We start from the raw sequence: 22705 nt of genomic DNA on the forward strand, positions 1-22705 counted from the left end.
TTTAAATCAGGGCATGGAGTACAGGAGTTGGGATGTTATATTGAAGTTGTACAAGACGTTGGTGAGGCTGGATTTAGAGTATTGTGTGCTGTTCTGGTCACCTACCCACAGGAAAAATATCAATAAGCTTGAAAGAGTGCAGAGAAAATTTACATGGATGTTGCCAGGACTTAAGGACTCTAGGGAAAGGTTGAATAGGTTAGGACTTTATTCCTTGGGACACAGGAGAATGAGGGGAGATCTTATGGAGGTATGCAAAATTATGAGAGGTATAGATAGGGTGAATGCATGCAGGCTTTTTCCCCTCAGGTTGGGTGAGACTAGAACTAGAGGACATAGGTTTAGGGTGAAAGGTGAAATATATAAGAGGAACCTGAGGGGGAACTTCTTCACTCAGAGGGTGGTGCGAGTGTGGAACGAGCTGCCAGCGGAAGTGGTAGATGTAGGTTTAAATGTAACATTTAAGAGAGGTTTGGATAGGTACATGGATGGGAGGGGTTTGGAGGGATATGGTCCAGGTGCAGGTAGATGGGACTAGGCAAAAGATCAGGTCAGCATGAACGAGGTGGGCCGAAGGGCCTGTTTCTGTGCTGTAGTGCTCTATGACTCTATGATGCCAACCGAACTCTCTCAAACTGCCATACAATGGGCTGTGTATCTGATGCAATACAAATTGTACAGCTGCTGTCAAAGCACCAGGCCCATACAAGTACAGATTATTAACTCCTGCATGGGAACAATATGCTCCCTAATGTGCTTCTGGTTTTAAACTCTCTAATCTTGCAGGACAGTAATCTACTTCCAAGCAACACAGGGCAGAGCTCCAAATGAAGTAACCCTGGGTGACACCAAGACTTTAAGATTTTAGTTGCTTTGCCTGTACCACCGGGGATGAAGCAGCCTCTTCCTTCAGTAGCTGCTTTGTGGGAGTCCAAGTACTAGGATGCTTACCACGTCCGGGGCAGAATGATTGGCCTTTGGCTCCCAAAGTCCTCAGAGAGATAGGAAGTGGACCTTCAAGACAACTATTGCATGCTGCCAGGCTTCACTTGTCGGCTGCCCCAACACACTCCTCGTCTGAGTACTCCCAGTAGTACCGATGTACAACTCTCCTCCAGGAAGCTGGCACACCAGCCTCCATATCCTTCTGGCCTCACTTGGCATTCCATTTGTGTCTCTGAACATGAAATATATCCTTCTAATAAGGTCCGTTGAACCCTTATGGTGCCAATTATCTGAGCTGCTGACGTGTATTAGAAGATGGTACGTTCCTCCTCCACTTCCTCCTCCTCCTCTGCACAGTGGAGGCGTGAATTACCCTCCCCTTGCAGCCCTTTCAACGCAAACTATAGTGCACAGTGCTGTGGTGTAGTAGGGAGCATCCTTCCAGAGCTGTTACCCCCAACATTCATTAGTGCAGGACTGAGGAGTTATTGGGACCTGCATATTTCAGCCTTAAACATGGTGTTGCACACGCAAAACTTGCACAAATGTTTGCCTGCAGTTCATGATCAAATCGACCAGGCTGCATTGGCATCATCACATGTGGGTTAACAATGCAGTGAATATCTAGTGCTTTCTATTTAACAGCAGTCTAATGTCTAGGCAACGGTTCTCCAGGTCCACAGAGATTTTAGGCTTTGCAAGTGGCAACGTCAAAGAGGAGATTAATACTTGTGAAAGTAACAAGTCAAGTTGTGTTCTTTTTCCAGAACTGAAAATAGCAACTCACCACAAGGTTCCTATTAACCCAGCAGCACAACAGGTCCCTCTGCCACCCATTTAACGGAGGCTTTAGGTTAATGCTTTCAGTGCTGATATCAGACAATAATCTCAACCCCCACAGGAAGAACTGAGAGAATCTTCCAAAGTTCAGAGACTGTGTACCACAGCGTGCCAATCTGAGAGCAACTTTGCAATGTTAGAGAACCATAGACAGATTCAGCACAAAAGCAGGCCCTTCAGCCCACCAAGTCCATGCCAACTACCCCATAATCCTATCAACTCCCATTTTAATCTCACCTACACACTAGCGGCAGGTTACAGTGGCCAAGTTAACCTGCAACCCACACATCTTTGGGACATGGGAGGAAACCGTAGCACCTGGAGGAAATTCATGTAGTCGCAGAGAGAACGTGCAAACTCCACACAGACAGCACCTGAGGTCAGGATTGAACCGGGGTCTCTGGCACTGTGAGGCACCGGCTCTACGGGCTGCACCACTGTGCTGCTCTGTGTGGCATCCAGTAATCATTGTGCTCTGAAAACTGCCCTTCTTACTGTTCAAAACTAAAGTACCACTTTAGTGCAAATATCTTTCTGTTTCTGGACAGCTCATTGCAGCGTTAGGGCCCAGGAGCTTAAACCTCTGCCCAATGCCAAGTAAAGGTATCATATCTTAAGTTTCTGCTCTATGAGTCACAACATCCACAGCACACACGATATCACATGAGAGCAACTTCAAAGGAAGAGATGTAGACTCCACCACTCTTCGACAGTCTGAAGCTTTATTTGCTTTATATGGTAAAGTCAAAGGGAGACTAGAGTGTGAGGTTATCAGTGGGTGCAGGAAGGTGAGTAGCATTGCTCCACACCGGGCTTGCCACACTTGTGATAGTTTTGCAGGGTAATGGGCAAGTTCCTGCCTCAGCGTTGCAATGGGCAACACGGACAAATAGGAAGAACAGAGGACAAGGTACAAGGAGGAGGAGCAGGCCATTCAGCCTCTTGTACCCACTCTGCCATTCAACATGCTCAGAACTTATCTGATCATTGGTTACCACTTTACTTTCCTCCCTGGTCTACATATCTGCCACAATCTTAGTACATGCTGGAGCAGGTCTGACGGGCCAATTGCCCCATCCATCTTCCTAATTCATTGTAGTCATTTCTTGAAGTGTTGTCTTTGCTGCAATGTAAGAAACACAATTTGTGCACAGCAAGCTCCCACAAACATCAAAAGTGACACTAACCAATACGGGCATCTTGGTCAGCATGGACTAGATGGGCTGAAGGGCCTGTTTCCATGCTGTCTGGCTCTACGATCCTATAACCAGATTACTGGATTTAGTTATATCTCTCCCAGCTCCCAACAGAGCCATGTGATCATTTATATTATACCAAGAAAGGATCCAGAGCTCCAGTTAATGCTGCATTCAAGAGAGAGGTACCTCTGACTGCGCAGCACTCCTGCATTGTGGCGCTGGTGGTACGGGGTGTGCTCGAGAGACCTGAATGCATAAACCCATGACTGGAAAGCCAGCGAGTCGTTAAAGCTATCCCTGAGAAATAAAGTGAGAATGTGAGTGGGCAGGAGAAGTTAGAGAATGAAGCAAAAACACTGCAGATGGAACAAGTCTAACAGGAACAGACCTCAGACTCCCCCAGCCCCCCTTCAACCATCTTCATCCCCCTCCTGGTACCATCCACCCGCTACACACACACAGTTCACCCACAGGTTCCACCCTCCCCCCCCCCACCCCGCCCACTCCCCTTCCCTCATCTGGTTCTGGTTCCAACTGCCATACTCCTCTCCCCTAATGATTCCCATTCTCACCTCTTTTACTTACCAGATTCCTCACTGGTTTCTGCATATCTCCCTCCAGCAGCCATCTCCAATCTTCACACTACCCTCCCCCACACCCCCCCCCCCCACCTTGCTCCATCTCCCTCTCCATATTTTCCCCCTCTCTCTTTGTCTGCCTCTGTCTGTCACTCACTTGCCACTGTCTCCCAACTCCACCCCCGTTTACCCTCCCCAACCTGGCACAACCTGCCTGTCATTATACACCCCCCCCCCCACCCTCAGTCCACCAATCGCCTTTCTCCTGACCATCTTGCCTCTCCACTCTCAGTCCTGATGCAGGGTTTCAACCCGAAGTGTCGACAATTCCTTCCCCCCCCCCCCCACAGACACTGCTCAACCGGCTGAATTCCTCCAGTGGATTGTGTGTTGTTCCAGCTTCCAGCACCTGCAGTCTCTTGTGTCTCTAGGAACCAGAAAATACAGGGCAAACTCAGCAGTTCAGGCAGCTTCTATGGAGAGAGAAACAGAGTTAACAGTTTAGGTCAATGGCCCTTCTTCACAACTGGAAAAGTGAAAAAAAAACAAGGGTGTTTTAAGTTGCAGAGAGAAAGAGAGAAGAATGCAAATCAAAGTTGTCCTGGTAACGATTACTTTTGTTGGCAGCAGACAGACCCTGAAAAGAAACAAAAGAACATGCTAGAACTGTGAGATGAAAATTATAGCAGTTGCTGGAGATCTGAAACAAAAAAAGAATGGTAGAAATATCCAGAAAATTGGTAAATCGGTTTATTATTGTCACCTGTACTGAGGTACAGCAAAAAACTTTGTTTTGCATGCCATCCATACAGATCATTTCATCAGATCAGTAGATCAGAGTAGTACAAGGGAAAAGCAATAACGGTATGCAGAATATAGTGTTACAGTTACAGAGAAAGTGCAGTGCAGGCAGATAACAAGATGCAAGGCTATGATGAGGTAGATTGTGAGGTCAAGAGTCCAACGCATTGTCAAGAAGATCAGGCAGCATCTGTGGAGACAGAAAGACTGAGTTAATGTTATAAATCAGCCATGATTTTATTGGATGTGGAGCAGGCTTAAAGAGATGAATAGCTTACTTATGGTCAGAATTCAAATGTTTATACATTCAAAGGTAATGAAAATATTATTCATCAATAATGTCTGTGTTTCAATGCAAACTGTACAGTCATTTCAGAAACTTTTTTTTGTCAACTATTTGATTGTTTTTGTCCCAAAGTGGGCACAGCTTCAAAAAAACAAAGCAAAAACATGCAGTGTGATTTGTTAATTTTTCTTGCCACCTTGAACTGCGGGTGAACTGGGTTTACGCAGGTGTTTCCTCTTCTTGTCTAAAATGTTGATAAATGCTTGGTACCTTCAAAGGCTATGTAGGGCACAACATATTAACCACTGTCTCCCTGTGTTCCTCCAGACGCAGCTCACAAGTAGCTCATGTTCAGCTGATGTCGGTACAAAGGTATCCACAAGGTTTCTTTCGCTGCTTTGTTTCAGTTGCTGGCAATCCAGCATATGGCTTTCCTCTTCCGATTAATACAGAAGTGCGGATTGTTCACGGCACTTGTACTCCTGGCTGTAATTGTCATGCTCTTCCCAAACGATTTCAGACAAATAATCAAACCTGTAACAAGTTACAGCAATGATCCTCTGGTTGTGCTGGTATGGAATTGGCCCTTCCTCACGAATTTCACGGCAGGACGTGATGTTTGCCGGGATTTGTACGCTATTGAGAACTGCGTTCTTACATGCAACAAGTCAATGTTTGACCGTGCAAGTGTCGTGGCATTCCACCACAGGGAGCTCCAAATTAACATCTCCGACCTGCCACGTGGGACAAGACCTCCCAACCAGAAGTGGCTCTGGGTCTCTCTGGAGTCTCCATCCAACACAAAGAGGATTCGTCAACTCAATGGCCTCTTCAACTGGACTATGACCTACAGGAAGGATTCTGACATCTTCATCCCTTATGGAAGTCTGATGAAAAGAAGCCAACACACCAATGTTTCTATTCCTAAGAAATCTTTTCTCTCTACATGGGTTATCAGTAATTACCAAAAAAAAAGTAGGAGGGCAAAAGTATATTTTAATCTATCCAAGTACATGCAAATTGACATCTATGGAAAGTCAGTCAAAAGGTATCTTGCCAAGAAACTTCTATTGCCAACAATATCAAAATATGCCTTTTATCTTGCATTTGAAAACTCCATACACAAAGACTACATCACAGAGAAACTCTGGAGGAATTCTTTCATGGCTGGGTCTGTTCCCGTGGTTCTTGGTCCTCCGCGAGTCAACTATGAAGAATTTGTCCCTTCAGACTCCTTCATTCACGTGAACGACTTTCCCTCTGAAGAGAAGCTGGCCGGCTTCCTAAAGGATCTCTGGCAGAACAGGACTCGATATGAGCAGTATTTCAACTGGAGGAAACATTACACAGTTAAGATGCACACAGACTGGACAGAAAGGTTTTGTACTATTTGCACTAAATTTAATAGTCTTCCTCAGTCAAAAATATATGATAATTTACATGACTGGTTTCATAAATAAGGATTATTTTTAACATATCTCAAATTAGTATTTTTAAAAGTATATATTGTCAATATATATGAAATAAAACGGTATTACTCGAGTCATAGTTTAGAGTCATAGAATCGTATTACTGTTCTGAAAAGTAATTTTGTTTTGATATTCTACTTAGCAAGGGATTTCCCACAATTGATTCTTTGCAATTAGTAGACACTTGCAGTGATTTACTCATAATAGGAATTGAATATATACTTGAAATGGAGGAAGTTATGTAAATTGGACAAATCGGATTGCTCTTTCAAAGACCTGGTACAGCCATCATGGGCCAAGTAGTCTCCTACTGTATATTTCTGTCATTCCAGCTTAAAGTCAGCTTTTGCTGTTAAACCTGCAAATGCTGGCATTTACACATTGGGGTGGCACGGTCGTGCAGAAAGTAGTGTCACTGCTTCACGTCTCCGGTGATCCAGGTTCAATACTAATCTGCGGTGCTGTCTGTGTGGAATTTGCATCTTCTCCCCGTGACCGCTTGGGTTTGCCCCCGGTGCTCCAGTTTCCTCCCACACCCATTAGATGTGTGGGTCGGCAGGTTATTTCACCGTTGTAAATTTCCCTTTGTGTTTGGTGAGTGGGGTCATAATTACATAGGGTAGGATTAATATATATATTTTATGATCAGTGCAGATAGAGTATCCACAGAACCTCTTTCTATGCTGTACAGTTCCATGACTTGATCAGTAGCTGAAGAAACTAACATTCTGGGTGGTGACCTTTCCAAAGAATCATTTTCACACTTCAGATTGTTGATCAGTTTACGTAGGTAGAACTTAAGTGTCGATGCCTAGTAAAGCAGCCTCGTATCTCACTCCTGAACCCAGTGCAGTGAGTGACCTTTGTTGTAAAGTGCATCTGGACAGTGACCAAGGCTGGGATTAGGCTGCTCCAACACTGCATGCAATTCCCCAACTGACCACATGGGAGCAGCAACACTATTTGTGCTCGGACGCAAGGTCAGTTCGCAAATTGATCAGCATCTGCGACGAGTCTGAGTTGGCATCAGGGGCCAGAGTTAACTGCTGGAAGAGCGAGGCCATGCTCTTCGGCAACTGGCCCGACCGATCCAATGTACCCTTCACCGTCAGGCTTGGGAATCACCCGTGCCGTCTTCCGATTCATCTGGAGATCCAAGGTGGAGCGGGTCCGACGGGTCGCCATGCACAAGTCCCTGGACAAGGGGGGGCAAAAGTGTCCCCAATGTCGCCCTCATCATGATGACCACCTTCGTCTGTGGCTGTATCAGGCTGTGTGGAACCCAAGTACATGGGCACCAAGTGTCACTACGTGCCAAGGTTCTACCTGTCCCCGGTGTTGCGAAGGATCGGCCTGGCTCCTACGTCGTGCAATGTCCCAGTCAGCTGGACGCTGCCGCGCTACCTGTCCTTCGTGAAAAGGTTCTCCCAGACCAACATCATTGACCACAAGTCCATCAGGCAGTGGTCAGCACGGAACATCCTGCAGACACTGCAGGAGAAGGACTCAATGGATACTGTGGGATGGTTCCCGAAGCAGACTGTCCAGACCATCTGGCAGAATGTCTCATCGCCAGAACTCACCAACAGGCACCAAAACATCGGTTGGCTGGCGGTGAGAGGGGCCCTCCCGGTCAGATCCTTCCTGCATGGTCGAAACATCAGTCTCAGTGCACACTGCCCCCGGGAGGACTGCGCTGGGGACGAGACGGTCGCCCACCTCTTTGTGGGCTGTAGGTTTGTGAGGAGGGTGTGGCAAAAGATGCAAGGGTCCTTGTCACGTTTCATCCCCAGCAGCTGCGTAACAGAGGATTCTCTGATCTACGGGCTGTTCCCGGGGACACACACAGAGACGGACATCAACTGCTGCTGGAAGGTCATCAACTCGGTGAAAGACACCCTTTGGTCTGCCTGAAACTTGTTGGTCTCCCAGCACCGCGAGATGTCCGTAGGGGAATGCTGCCGGCTGGCACATTCCAGGCTGCAGGAGTACGTGCTGAGGGACGCACTGAAGCTGGGCGCAGCCAACACAAGGGCTCGGTGGGGAAGGACTACAGTTTAGGGTTCTTCTGCCACAGGAGAGGGAGGGGTGGGGTCAGGCGAGGAAGCCCCTTAAATATTGTAAATATGGGATTGGGGTACCACCCAAGGGAGCCACACGGTGTGGCATCGGTGCTTTTTTTTATATATAAAAAGGTAACACTAATGATGGATCCGTACACGAATGTAAAGGTTTGCACTGTTTTATTGTTGTATATAGTTTGTTTGTTTATGATGAATAAAGTTTATTTTGGAATTAAAAGAACTACTCGTGCTCAACATGAAAAAAAACCACACACAATGAATGTGTTATGCTTTGGATATTAGCAATGATAAAACCAGACCCCAGCAAGAATCAGCACACATAGGAGGTGCAGCTGTAGGCAAGCATATCAGAGGCTAGGGCTGAAAACGGACGACTCTATTTGGTGTTGTTGAGAGAGAGAACACTTGTCATAAAATATTTTTTAGTCCACTTCTTAATAGGAAATCACAGAATATTAATAACACTGACATATAAAGTAATGCACATATTAATGCATTAACATAGGTTCAAAATTACCAGCACTTAATATCTAACTTTAGCTGAAGAATATAGCAACATGACCTTGGACCTCATGACGTCATGTTCAGCTGATGTCGGTACAAAGGTATCCACAAAGTTTCTGTCGCTGCTTTGTTTCAGTCACTGGTGATCCAGCATATGGCTTTCCTCTTCCGATTAATACAGACGTGCGGATTGTTCATGGCACTTGTACTCCTGGCTATAATTGTCATGCTCTTCCCAAACGATTTCAGACAAATAATCAAACCTGTAACAAGTTACAGCAATGATCCTCTGGTTGTGCTGGTATGGAATTGGCCCTTCCTCACGAATTTCACGGCAGGACGTGATGTTTGCCGGGATTTGTACGCTATTGAGAACTGCGTTCTTACATGCAACAAGTCAATGTTTGACCGTGCAAGTGTCGTGGCATTCCACCACAGGGAGCTCCAAATTAACATCTCCGACCTGCCACGTGAGACAAGACCTCCCAACCAGAAGTGGCTCTGGGTCTCTCTGGAGTCTCCATCCAACATAAAAAGGATTCGTCAACTCAATGGCCTCTTCAACTGGACTATGACCTACAGGAAGGATTCTGACATCTTCATCCCTTATGGAAGTCTGATGAAAAGAAGCCAACACACCAATGTTTCTATTCCTAAGAAATCTTTTCTCTCTACATGGGTTATCAGCAATTACCAGAAAAAAAGTAGGAGGGCAAAAGTATATTTTAATCTATCCAAGTACATGCAAATTGACATCTATGGAAAGTCAGTCAAAAAGTATCTTGCCAAGACACTTCTATTGCCAACAATATCAAAATATGCCTTTTATCTTGCATTTGAAAACTCCATACACAAAGACTACATCACAGAGAAACTCTGGAGGAATTCTTTCATGGCTGGGTCTGTTCCCGTGGTTCTTGGTCCTCCGCGAGTCAACTATGAAGAATTTGTCCCTTCAGACTCCTTCATTCACGTGAACGACTTTCCCTCTGAAGAGAAGCTGGCCGGCTTCCTAAAGGATCTCTGGCAGAACAGGACTCGATATGAGCAGTATTTCAACTGGAGGAAACATTACACAGTTAAGATGCACACAGACTGGACAGAAAGGTTTTGTACTATTTGCACTAAATTTAATAGTCTTCCTCAGTCAAAAATATATGATAATTTACATGACTGGTTTCATAAATAAGGATTATTTTTAACATATCTCAAATTAGTATTTTTTAAAAGTATATATTGTCAATATATATGAAATAAAACGGTATTACTCGAGTCATAGTTTAGAGTCATAGAATCGTATTACTGTTCTGAAAAGTAATTTTGTTTTGATATTCTACTTAGCAAGGGATTTCCCACAATTGATTCTTTGCAATTAGTAGACACTTGCAGTGATTTACTCATAATAGGAATTGAATATATACTTGAAATGGAGGAAGTTATGTAAATTGGACAAATCGGATTGCTCTTTCAAAGACCTGGTACAGCCATCATGGGCCAAGTAGTCTCCTACTGTATATTTCTGTCATTCCAGCTTAAAGTCAGCTTTTGCTGTTAAACCTGCAAATGCTGGCATTTACACATTGGGGTGGCACGGTCGTGCAGAAAGTAGTGTCACTGCTTCACGTCTCCGGTGATCCAGGTTCAATACTAATCTGCGGTGCTGTCTGTGTGGAATTTGCATCTTCTCCCCGTGACCGCTTGGGTTTGCCCCCGGTGCTCCAGTTTCCTCCCACACCCATTAGATGTGTGGGTCGGCAGGTTATTTCACCGTTGTAAATTTCCCTTTGTGTTTGGTGAGTGGGGTCATAATTACATAGGGTAGGATTAATATATATATTTTATGATCAGTGCAGATAGAGTATCCACAGAACCTCTTTCTATGCTGTACAGTTCCATGACTTGATCAGTAGCTGAAGAAACTAACATTCTGGGTGGTGACCTTTCCAAAGAATCATTTTCACACTTCAGATTGTTGATCAGTTTACGTAGGTAGAACTTAAGTGTCGATGCCTAGTAAAGCAGCCTCGTATCTCACTCCTGAACCCAGTGCAGTGAGTGACCTTTGTTGTAAAGTGCATCTGGACAGTGAACAAGGCTGGGGTTAGGCTGCTCCAACACTGCATGCAATTCCCCAACTGACCACATGGGAGCAGCTCAACACACAATGACTGTGTAATGCATTGGATATTAGCAATGATAAAACCAGACCGCAGCAAGAATCAGCACACATGGGAGGTGCAGCTGTAGGCAAGGATATCAGAGGCTAGGGCTGAAAACGGATGATTCTATTTGGTGTTGTTGACAGAGAGAAAGCCTGTCATAAAAATCTTTCTCAGTCCACTTCTTAATAGGAAATCACAGAATATTAATATCACTAACATATGAAGTCCTGAACATATTAATGCTTTAACATATGTTCAAAATTACCAGCACTTAAAATCTAACTTTAGCTGAGGAATGTAGCAACATGACCTTGGATAGGTTTTCTGTAATAACGTGTCACAGATTTCTTCTGTGAACCAATAGGTTGTGAAGCATTGACCAAAGAGATAGTTGTTCTTGCCTCTGAAACCAAAAGGCAGCACTAAGGCCCCATCAGAGCTGAAACGTATGAGAATTTGGTTTTGCCAACTGTTTCATTCTCAATGCAAGGTTCTCAGTTGGGGACAGTGTAACTCGAATTGGCAGTGTTGTATGCAAGGAGTTAAATTTGATCTTTTGGTGAAGGGGATGGGGGGTTATTGTGCATATTAGGGAGTCATCAAGTCATACAGCATAGAAATAGGCCATTTGGCCCACCAAGCTCATACTGACCAGTGGGCACCCATCCATATTAACCCCATCTTCCAGTATCTGGCCTGTAGCCTTCTATGCTCAGGCGATGCGAATGCTCATCTAGCACTTCTTAAAAGCTGTCAGTGACTCTGCTTCCACTGCTCTCTCAGGCAGTGCATTCCAGGTAGTCACCACTCTCTGAGTGAAAAAGGTCTCCCTCAGACCTTTCTCGTACCCCTTCCTCTAAATCTACGTCCTCTAGTTTTACACACATATGTTTGCGTCCTTATCATGCTGAGTGATTGTACAGGGAGGAGGTTTATATCTCTGCATGTGACCCTGGGTGTCAGCAAGTCCCAGACTGACTTCTGTCAGTTAATGCACAAATAACCACAGAGGATTCCTGATTTTCAACCAAAAACTACCACCTACTACCTCCCATTTAAAGTCATTGTGTTCATTCAAAGCAGAGAAATATAGACTTGTAGATATTGAAGGAAACGAGGGAGATAGTAAAACTGTGTTAATCTGGTGTGCTCGACAGTGTTGGAGCAGCAGATTTTCTGGATGATTGGATGTTATTCCAATTCATAAACCTATGATGCACCACTGTTTAGATTTACATAGTAGTAGAATCAATTTTCTAGCAAACCCAATAAGTTTAAAGGGAGCACGGGAAAGAGAACCCAGTGAATTTCAAGGAAGGGTTAAAATGGGGCCCTGGTTAGTTAACAAGGGATGGAGAACAAAATGAGTTTCAAGGGAGTGTGGGAAACCAGGTAACTGTGGGAACTGGATCCCAGTGTGTTAAAAGGAACTGGGGTCCCAATGAGTTTGAGGGAGAGCAGGAACCAAGGTCCCAATGTGTTAAAGGCAGTACAGGAACTGGGGCCCTGGTGTGTTAAAGAGAATGTGGGAATCAGGGCCCCGCTGTTTTCAGGGGACTGGGTGATCTGGGACCTGATGTGTTAAAGGGAACAAGAAAATCAGCACCCATTGAGCCAGATGTCAAACCATTAAGATTTCCATACAATGGGATACTGGATTATCAGAGTTTTATGGATGGGGAGTGCATAGAGAAAGACCAAATGTGATTTTGTTGAGTGGTGGAACATGCTCAAAAGGCCAAGTAGCCTAGTCCTGCTCTTAGTTCTAATGTTCTTCTTAAATTCTTACGTGAAGGAACATCTCGGACAGCTCCTTTCTATTATTCTACCCTGGGGTGTATTGGACAGTTGCACAGATGGCCAGGAAGGACTTCAAGAATTGTGACATGGGGAAAGGAAGTGTCAGTGCACATAATACCCTCCTTGGGGTCAAGACACATCGTTGATGTACAGTTTTGGAACATCTGCTCTGCTTTATACAAAACACAATAGACAAGCTGTTCCTTGCCTCACACAGTCCCCGGCTCCATCTCCATCCCTACCCCAACAACAACACTGGGAGGAGACAGAGGAAAAGGGCAATTATTTGATCCACACAGGAGTCCCATGGCAGGCTTCAGTGAAGACAACATCAGTCTGGATGCACTGTGAGACAGTGTTTGGTCCTGGATATACTCCATAAGTGCATCCTCTCCCGCACACTCACTCACACACTTGCAGTGACCAAAGCACCCAATGAATAGTCTTCAGTCAATGTGATACAACCCTTACTACCTGCCCACACTGCAGGTATAAATGACTCCAAGTATGTTAGCTAGCTTAAAACTTTTGATCCTGTAGCTAGCAGTAACTACCAGGTTAGTTCTCAGTCTCAGACAGAAATTGAAACAAGTGCTTTCTCAGAACCACAGATTTAATTGAATGTCCATTAATCATTAACATCTGACCTTGTAAAATGTGAAAGTTATTTCTCATTGTAAACACTGCCTTCACTTTTCAAGCATCTGGAGGCTTCACACTCTTGCAGCACTTACCAACAGGGGCCGACCTGCATCCATTTACTTAAACATTCATCTTGAGACTTAAAGTGACAGCTGCAAACCCCTCCCGTGCACTTGGTTAAATTCGAGCGGGCACGGAGAGACGAAGAGTATGAGCAGAATCTGTGCTCAGTAAATTGAATGGCTTCGTTCAGTGCAAGCTGCACAATCACAAAACAGTTTGGTTGCAAAGGAATCTTCCTGAAAAAATGAATCGAAGTCCTCACAACAGTAATGCCTCTTAGTTTCAGTCATCCTCCACAGGAGCTACATCACGGTGCTCCCTTCTAGGTCACGGTGCCAGGCAGATAGTGCAGCACAGGAACAGGCCCTTTGGCCCACGAGGTCTGTACCAACTATGATGACACATTAACATAAACCTCTCTGCCTGCACATGATCCATGTCCCTCCATGCCCTGCTTGTTCATGTGCCCCTTAAACATCGCTATCACATCTGTTTTCACCACCACCCATGTCTGCTGTTGTCTGGCTGTATATCCAGAAGTCTGCCGTGGCTGGCAAATAGACCCTGGAACATGACTGCAATAATAACAGAACATGCCTGGGACACTCAGCAAGTCAGGCAGCAACTGTGGAGGGAGAAACAGATTTTCAAGTCAATCACTGTTCTTCAGGACATTGGAACATGGCTTTCCGATAGTAGGCTGTGGCCTCAGCAGTTCCCTCAGCCCCCAAGTTTCCTCAGCTTTGCCACTGCCAAGGTGGGAGTGATGTTCTCCTGGCCCTGCCTCAGCTCCTGAAAGAATGTGGGCATGGAACACCTGCAAATCTGAGTCACGAGCAGGTCCGACACACAACAGACTGGACACTCAACAGACTGGGTATTCAACAGGCCCAACACTCAATAGACCTGATGTTCAAAAGGCCCGATGTTCAACAGGTCCAACATGCAACACCTCTGATATTCAACAGACCAGGCATTCAACAAGCCAGACACTCAACAGGCTGAACTGTCAGCTAGCCAAGCACTCCTGCAAGTATTTTAGTGTGCCTGCCCAAGAACCCCCTCCTTGTCATGGGACTTATCCAACGACCCTGCACTTGGAAGCTGGGAGTAACTCCCTTCTCCACCTGCCTGATTGTGGATCACCAACTTTAGGCCAGCTGGGGGCGTGAGAGTGGGAGGACTGATTGCTTAGGGTGGGGGGAGCGAGCGAGTGTGAAGATGTGTTTCGATATAAGACCCAGGAATGCGGTACTGTCCCGCTGTGCTGGATCATGAAAGACTTGCTGAAGTGCACAAAGCTTGGGCTCTGTTGGAATACTCACATGGCCAAGTATACCTCAATGATGTGTGGGCTACGAGCTATCTCATTGAATCTGACTAATCATGTCCTACTGATGAGTGAAGGCCCAGTAACTGAGAGTGGCTGGAAAATGAGTCTCAGGTGCTTCCCCTACAAGTAAAGACACGTGTACCAATTAGTGAGATTTGCTCCGGTGTACTGAAGTTATCCCCAGTAGGTCTTAGACGAGCTCCACTTCTCCTGGTGCCTGATGTCCACCTGCCCCAGCACCCAGCAGATACAGCTCACTCTCCCGCAAAGGAGTCAACCAGAGGTGGTCTGGAACAGTAGACATCACTTCTTGCCAATCTTTGCCCATACAGTGTAGATGGAGGCCAGATACTCCATTGGGTTTTGCCGGTTTCAAGCTCACTCTGGGAATGGGATTGATGAGATTCCCATTAAAAGAATGTCACCTATTATCTCTCACACATCCATTAAAACCACTCACCGACCCTGATACTCCTACCATCCAGCTCCACCATGGGTAATTCACAGTGGCCAATTAACCTATCAACCAGCACGTCTTTGAGATGTGGCAGGAAACTCACACAGTCACAGGGAGAACGTGAAAACTCCACACAGACAGCACCCAAGGTCAGGATTGAGCCCCGGTCTCTGGAGATGTGAGGCAGTGGCTCTATAACGGTGCCACTGTGAGGCCACAATTGGAAGAGGTGGGTGAAATAAAATGATGTTGTGCCCTGCTTAGATGATGGTGTAGGATTGACATGGAAATGAGTGGGAGAGTGTGGATGTGGTGGGATTCATGGAACAAGGCACGAGGTGTACCTGGGAGTTGGTGCTGGTGCAGTCAATGTGTGTGTCTGAGGCAGATTGTGAGGGGGCAAGGGTGGAGGACAGAACTGGCTTGTGCATGTGAGTGTTTGAGAGTGATCAAAACTGCTAGGGAGAGAGACAGACAGACAGACAATGAGAGGGAGAAAAGGAGAGCAAGAAAGGCAGAGAGAGAGATAGATAGACAGACAGATAGAAAGAGAGACAGTGAGAAAGACAGAGAGGCAGAGAGAGATAGACAGACAAACAGACAGATAGAAAGACAGAGACAGAGACACACAGAGAGAGACAGAGAGAGACAGACAGACAGAAAGATAGACAGACAGACAGACAGAGACAGAGAGAGAGATATAGAGAGACAGAGACAGAGACAGAGAGACACACAGAGAGAGACAGAGAGAGACAGACAGACAGAAAGAGACAGACAGACAGACAGAGACAGAGAGAGAGATATAGAGAGAGAGACAGAGACAGAGAGACAGAGAGAGAGAGACAGAGAGAGAGAGACAGACAGAAAGATAGATAGACAGACAGACAGGCAGAGAGAGAGACAGAGACAGAGATATAGAGAGAGAGAGAGACAGAGACAGAGAGACAGAGACAGAGAGAGACAGAAAGATAGACAGACAGACAGACAGAGACAGAGACAGAGAGAGATATAGAGAGAGAGAGACAGAGACAGAGAGACACAGAGAGAGAGACAGACAGACAGAAAGATAGACAGACAGACAGACAGAGACAGAGACAGAGAGAGAGATATAGAGAGACAGAGACAGAGACAGAGATATAGAGAGAGAGACAGAGTCAGAGACAGAGAGAGAGAGAGACAGAGACAGAGAGACACAGACAGACAGAGAGACAGAGAGAGAGAGATGAGTGGCAGAAGAGAGAGAGGGAGAGAAAAGGAGAGCAAGGAAGAGAGAATGGTGGTGAAAGAGAGACAGAGGGAGGAGGAGAGTGAGAAGAGAGAGAGAAGGGGAGAAAGAGAGACAGACAGAATGACAGATAGAGAGAGAGAGAAAAAAACTGAGGCAGAGAGGGAAACACACTTGGAGCATCAGGAGGAGTGAACATGGAGATTAGCAGAGAGTGAAGGAGACTCGGGCAGAGCATCAAGGACACGGCAAGGGAATCTTGGTAGGTTCAGGTACTTCTTTCGATACTGGTCACCAGTGTGGGTAATGTTGTTCCTCGAGAACCTCACCAGAGAATAGGTGTGGGCAGTTTGCATGGCCCCCTTGCACACGATACTTCCCTCCTGCAAGTTATTTGGTGCAACCAACCCCATTGAGATCCCTATGGAAGTACAATCCCTGCTTTCCCAGTGTCACAGTTGCCTCCAAGCAATCAGCATTCTCCCATAGCTGGAACTGGTACGGGGCACATGTGCTTGGCTACAAAGGAGTCAGCTGCGTGAAATTCAATTTCTCTTCAGTATCACCAGCTGTTTTTGAAAGTGTGGCATTACACAAAGCAGCTCCTCAATACTGGATGTTTAGAGCTTTCTAAAGTTCTAATAAAGGGCCATTTGACCGGAAATGTTAACAGTTCCTCTTTCCACAGATGCTGCTTGATCTATTAACATTTCAGGTCAATGACACTTATCAGAACTTTAGAAATATGCAACAAAGCTTTAACATTGAGAAAATGGTGTGTAGTAATTTCCAGGTTTAAATGTGCTTCTGTGGTACTGCTTAGGATTAGGTGGTGCTGTCATCTCTTTACATGTCTGCAAGAGGACAACAGAGTTGTTCTTGGCTGTTGCTGGGATTTCATCATGTGGAAAGTTAACACAGATGGTCCACACGATCTCCTGCACTGATTTCAATTAACTCCAAGCTCGCTGAAGAGGTCTCGTGCACAGGATTCACAAAGTTAATTTCCACATAAATAAAATGCTGGATACACCCAACATCTGTGGAAAGAGAAACTGGTAACATTTCAGGTTAATGGCCCTTTGTCAGAATTTGAGAGCATGTTAAGGGTCTTCACTTTGAAACATTAATTCTGCTTCTCTTTCCACTGATGCTGTCTCACCTTCTAAGTATTTGCAGCAATTACAGATCTCCTGTGTCTTCAGTTTGAGGATTTTCAGTTAATTTCCACGTGGTCAATGTGTTTTCCATGACTCAACAAGCAGTTAAAGAGGTAAATAAGCAATTACTTTGCTGCACCATTTGCTAAGCAAAGTGTGTCTCCCTGAACAAGGCGACAAAACCATTATCCCTGAAGACATGGTGCACAAAAATACAAACAAACATTTGTGGTTTCACAGTGAGTCCTTTCATTGCGAAGGGACTTGAAGGAGTGAAAAAAAAAGTTTATGGCAATGTTGTATTAAAAATATTGTGGCTTCACACCCAATGCAAACAAATATCTGATCAACACTTCTGTGCTATGTACCATTTTTACTTGACTTTCAGGTGTCTTCATGGTTGTTAACTGGAATGTGTTTTATTTCCCCGAATGTTAGGATGTTACCACATTTAATAAAAATGGTCTGAAAAGCGCTGATAATGATACAATTCACTTTTAATATGATCGATGATATTCTCCTCCCCAGTGCTCTATCCATTATGTCAGGGTAGATCCTGACTATATATGATAATGTAAACAGCCATTTCTACATCTTTCTCAAATTTTATTTTCTTGGCCTATGTGTAAATCATATTGCTGATTTCGTGCCATCAATTTTTGTCCAGTTGGTCACCTGCCTGATGATACTGATACTGTAGTGGGATAGGGGTGTGTTAATTACTCAGTAACAATTACCACCAATAGTTATTTCAATGCTTCTCAGTGAAAAAGTGCACAATGCCTTATGTGTTCTGTAAACTGCTAATAATCTACAGAAACCTGATTCCATTACACACAATGCACAAAGAAATGTTTCCTTCAAGACATCAAGCTATTTTATAAGGTAATCAAAAAAGCTGCAGGTGCTGAAAATCTGAAATGAAAACAGAAAATGCTGGAAATACTCAGCAAGACAGGCAATATCTGTGGAAGGAGAAACAGAGTTAATGCTTCAGGTGGAAGACTCTTCGACAAATCAAAACTCGAGAAGGTTCTTTGACCTGAAACATTAATTCTGATTTTCTTTCCACCGGTGCTCCTTGACTTGCTCAGTGCTTCCAGCATTTTCTAGTTTTATAAGGTATACTGACTTGTTCAATAAATCTTATATCCATTTTTAGTGGTGTACTTGGAGAATTACATTGGGATTTCAAATAAAGGTGCAGACATTTGATCCATTTGTGTTGTAAACTTCCTTTAATCTGAATCAATGTTTTCCTTTAAAGTCCTTTGGTGTGATTATCTTTGCAGGTGTTGGGGAAAAATTGGCAGTTAAACAGTTCTTTGTTACTTTATTGCAGTTGGAAGGTGGTGAAATGGTGCCAATAGCCACCAGTTTCCCAGTGAAGTCCAATAGGCAGCCTTCCAGCATTGCTCTGGCAGTGTCTGTTGAATCCCACTGTGCACTAATGTCAGTTGCATTTGCCTGCGATGGGGTGAATGAACTTTAGTGTAAGTGATATGTTCATCAGAAATGTGCTGCTGTGTTTTAATTTCTACAGTTTGTTTCAGCTGGTGCTTGATTGAGAAAGCAGTTTGAAGCTTCAGAATGTCCTCCTCATAGTAAGATATCTTTATTAGTCACATGTACATCGAAACACACAGTGAAATACATCTTTTTGCGTAGAGTGTTCTGGGGGCCTCCCGCAAGTGTCGCCACGCTTCCGGCGCCAACATAGCATGCCCACAACTTCCTTACCCGTACGTCTTTGGAATGTGGGAGGAAACCGGAGCACCCGGAGGAAACCCACACAGACACATACAAACTCTTTACAGACAGTGGCCGGAATAATAACATGAGTGATAGTTTTACTATCAGTATAACATTATTACCGAACCTTGGCTTTTAGTACTTAGCTGTTTGATCATTCAGTGGAGAAACTTCTTTCAACGTAGTTGAAAATCTTTAACGAAGTGTTGACTTTGCCTTATTGTAACAAAGTGGAAGGTGCCCAGTCTGTGTGAGACAGGTCATCTCTCACGTAATTGTTTTAGGAACTGCTTTTATCTCTGTGAGCAATCCAGGACAAAAATCATGACACTGTTTAAAAATTTCATTATTTGCTTTGAATGCTTTCGTTTCTTCAAGGGTTTTTGCACTGGTTTGCATGCCCCTGAGTCAGAAAATCATGATCTCATATGCCACTTCAGAGACTTGTATAACTCATTCAGGCTGACTCTCCAGTGTGGCCCCAGGGGGATGCTGCTTTGCCAGAAAGCATGATCTTCCAGATGAGATGATCAACCAAAGGCCCTGCTTCCTGTTTTAGGTTGACAAGAACAACACTGTGGTCAATATTTTGAACAGCCCCCTATTGCAGCCCATCCAGGTTGGAGTCTGGGACTGTAGCCTTTGGCCCTAACCAAAGAATTATCTGCAGCAGCACCTCTTCCCACTAGTTCCAGAGATCTAACATTGGTCCCCTTCTATCTCACATCGACATGCTGCCTCTCAACGGCATCATTTGAAAATACAATGCAGACTGCATATGTAATCTCCTTCCAGTTGCTCTTAACTAAGGCACAAAGAGGTACAGCTACCAACAAAACATTCTCTACTAAAGACAATAAACTCCCAACTAACAGCAGTATCTGGTCTGACGATGTATCAAAGATCATACCACAAGTTCTTAAAGATACACTTATATTTATATGTACAACGACACTCAACTCTACCTCACCACTGTCTCTCAGCCCCCTCCACACTGTTGTCAGACGGCTCAGCTGATATCTAGTACTGGCTGACCAGAAATTTCCACCAACTTGACATCAGAATGTCCAAGGCCATGGTCTTCGGTCCCTTTCACACACACCGTGAGGTGAATGCCAGCAAGTGCAACTGTTGTTTGTTAGCAGTAAGCTTCCACAGACATTGGCAGGGCAGTCCTGGAAGTCTGGATAGAAAACTGGGCAGCTGGTGGTGTCATTTCCCCAACTTCTAACTTCTACGTTTAACATTTAAACTGCCATGAAAATCAACAAGACTGCAGGTGCTGGAAATCTGAAATAAAAACAGAAATTTCTGTGGAAAGAGAAATTCAGTGTCAGTGTTTGAGGTCTGGGACCCGTTGAATGGTTAAAATGTTAACTGTTTTTCTTTCCACAGATGCTCCCTGACCTGCTGAGTTTCTCCAGCATTTTCTGTTTTTGTTTTAGCTGCCACGATGTCCTACACGATGTCCACAGCAGCCTTAATCTGAGTGTAGGCTACTGACGCTGGACCGACCCAAGGAAACAAAACCACTTATGTCCATTGGTGCAGTTTCTTCCAGCTTTCATATTTTTATTTCATATTTTCTTCTGACATAAGGAAGCCGATCGGCCCATCAATTCTATGCCAGCTCTCAAAGCAATCCCATCAATCCCATTCTCCCACATTTTTCCCCATAACCTCTTCTCTTTCACAAGCCCATCAACTCTCAACAATACTCCCACTATCTCCCTACACGAAGGGAAAACTGACAGTGGCCAATTAACCTACCAACCTGCGTGTCCTTTGGATGTGGGAGGAAACTGGAGCACCTAGAAAACCCATGTGGTCACAGGGGGATGATACAAACTCCACAGATAAGCGCAAGGTGTTGCATTTTGGAAAGTCAAACCAAGGTAGAACTCTCACAGTAAACAGTAGGGCCCTGGGGAGTGTTAGAGAACAGAGGGACCTTGGAGTTCAGGTACATGTTTCCCTGAAAGTGCAGTCACAGTTATACAGGCAGTGAAGAAGGCTCTGGGGACACTGGCCTTCATTAGTCAGGGCACCGGGAGGTTACGTTGGAATTGTACAAGATGCTGGTGAGGCCGTACTTGGGACTTTTCAGTTTTGTTCGCCCTGCTATTAGAAAGATGTTACTAAGCTGGAAAGAGTGCAGAAAAGATTTACAAGGAAATTGCCTAAAACTGAGTTTTAGGGAGCATTTAGACAGTCTAGGACTTCTCCTTAGAGCAGAGGAGACTAAGTGGTGATCTTATGGAGGTGTATAAAATCACGAGAGGCATAGAATGCACTCAGTCTTTTTCCCAGGGTTGTGGAATCAAGAACTAGGGGGAGAGACAAGAGATTCTGCAGATGCTGGAATCTGGAGCAACACACATAAAAAGTGCTGGAGGAGCTCAGCAGATCAGGCAGCATCTATGGAGGGAAATAAACAATTGACGTTTCGGCCCGAGACCCTTCATCAGGACTGGAAAGGAAGAGGGCAGAGGCCAGAATAAGAAGGTTGGGGGAGGGGGAGGAGAACACGCAGGCAGAGGATAGGTGAGTTCAGGTGATAGGCAAATCCAGGTGAGAGGGGGAATGTAGAGGAGGGGCGAGATGTAAGAGGTGGTAGGTAGAAGAGGCAAAGGGCTGAAGAAGAAGAAATCCGGTAGGAGAGGGCAGTGGACAGTGGAATAAAGGGAAGGGGGTGGGGAATAGATGGGCAGGTCTTGAGGGCAGGGGAAGGGGAAAGAGAAGGGGAGGGGGAACTGCAAGAATGAGGGAAGAAAAAGGAGGGAGAGAAAAGGGGGAGGAGAGGGGAGGGAACTAGAAGGCATAGGTTTAAGGTCAGAGGGGAAAAATTTAATAGGAACTTGAGGGCCAATCTTTTTACCCAGAGAGTGGTACGTATATGGAACGAGCTGCCACAGGAAGTGATTGACGCAGGTACAGTAACAGTCTTTAGAGGACGTTTGGACGGGTACATGGATAGGAAAGCTTTAGAAGGATATGGGCCAAATACGGGCAAATGAGACTTGTTTGGATGGGCATCTGGGTCGGCATGAACCAGTTGGGCTGAAGGGCCTGTTTCCATGCTCCATGACTCTATGACACGCAGACAGCACCAGAGATCAGGATCGAACTCGGGCATTGGACCTGTGATGCAGCTGCACTAACTGTTGCACCACCGCGCCACTCTTTCTACTATTGATAGGCCAGCATTGAAAACCCTTGCAGAAATGCTAAACGTTTATAAATGAGAGAAATACTTCAAACACTCAATTTTTAAATTTTAACAAGGACACTTTAATTTTTAACAAAGGATCTGCCAATGGTCTTTCGAAATCACAGATTTATAGAACAGACTATTAGACTCGTAATAACTCAGCTAGCTAACTATTTAAACTAAAACAAAATCAG

The 22705-nt window shown here is 44.9% G+C and overlaps 2 protein-coding genes across 6 annotated transcripts in view; both read left to right on the plus strand.

Annotated features, from left to right (window-relative positions):
• Nucleotides 1-6948, plus strand: part of LOC127582008 (alpha-(1,3)-fucosyltransferase 7-like) — a 30979-nt gene extending 24031 nt beyond the window's left edge. For all 5 annotated transcript variants that reach the window (XM_052036918.1, XM_052036921.1, XM_052036922.1 and 2 more), the window contains one exon: nt 4977-6948. In XM_052036918.1, coding sequence (XP_051892878.1) covers nt 5075-6109 — 1035 coding nt within the window. In that variant the 5' untranslated portion in view covers nt 4977-5074 and the 3' untranslated portion in view covers nt 6110-6948. The remainder of the gene's footprint in view (nt 1-4976) is intronic.
• A 1878-nt stretch (nt 6949-8826) lies between these two features.
• On the plus strand, nt 8827-10735 carry LOC127582009 (alpha-(1,3)-fucosyltransferase 7-like). Its single transcript, XM_052036924.1, has one exon. It carries the CDS (start codon nt 8861-8863, stop codon nt 9893-9895), a length of 1035 nt encoding a protein of 344 aa, XP_051892884.1. The 5' UTR covers nt 8827-8860; the 3' UTR covers nt 9896-10735.
• Nucleotides 10736-22705: the final 11970 nt, after the last annotated feature.

The sequence above is a fragment of the Pristis pectinata genome, chromosome 23 (assembly GCF_009764475.1).
Source record: "Pristis pectinata isolate sPriPec2 chromosome 23, sPriPec2.1.pri, whole genome shotgun sequence".
Taxonomy (NCBI): domain Eukaryota; kingdom Metazoa; phylum Chordata; class Chondrichthyes; order Rhinopristiformes; family Pristidae; genus Pristis; species Pristis pectinata.

What these genes read in the sequence shown, in the direction of transcription:
- LOC127582009 (XM_052036924.1), top strand. Translation starts at nt 8,861, where the DNA reads ATGGCTTTCCTCTTCCGATTAATACAGACGTGCGGATTGTTCATGGCA.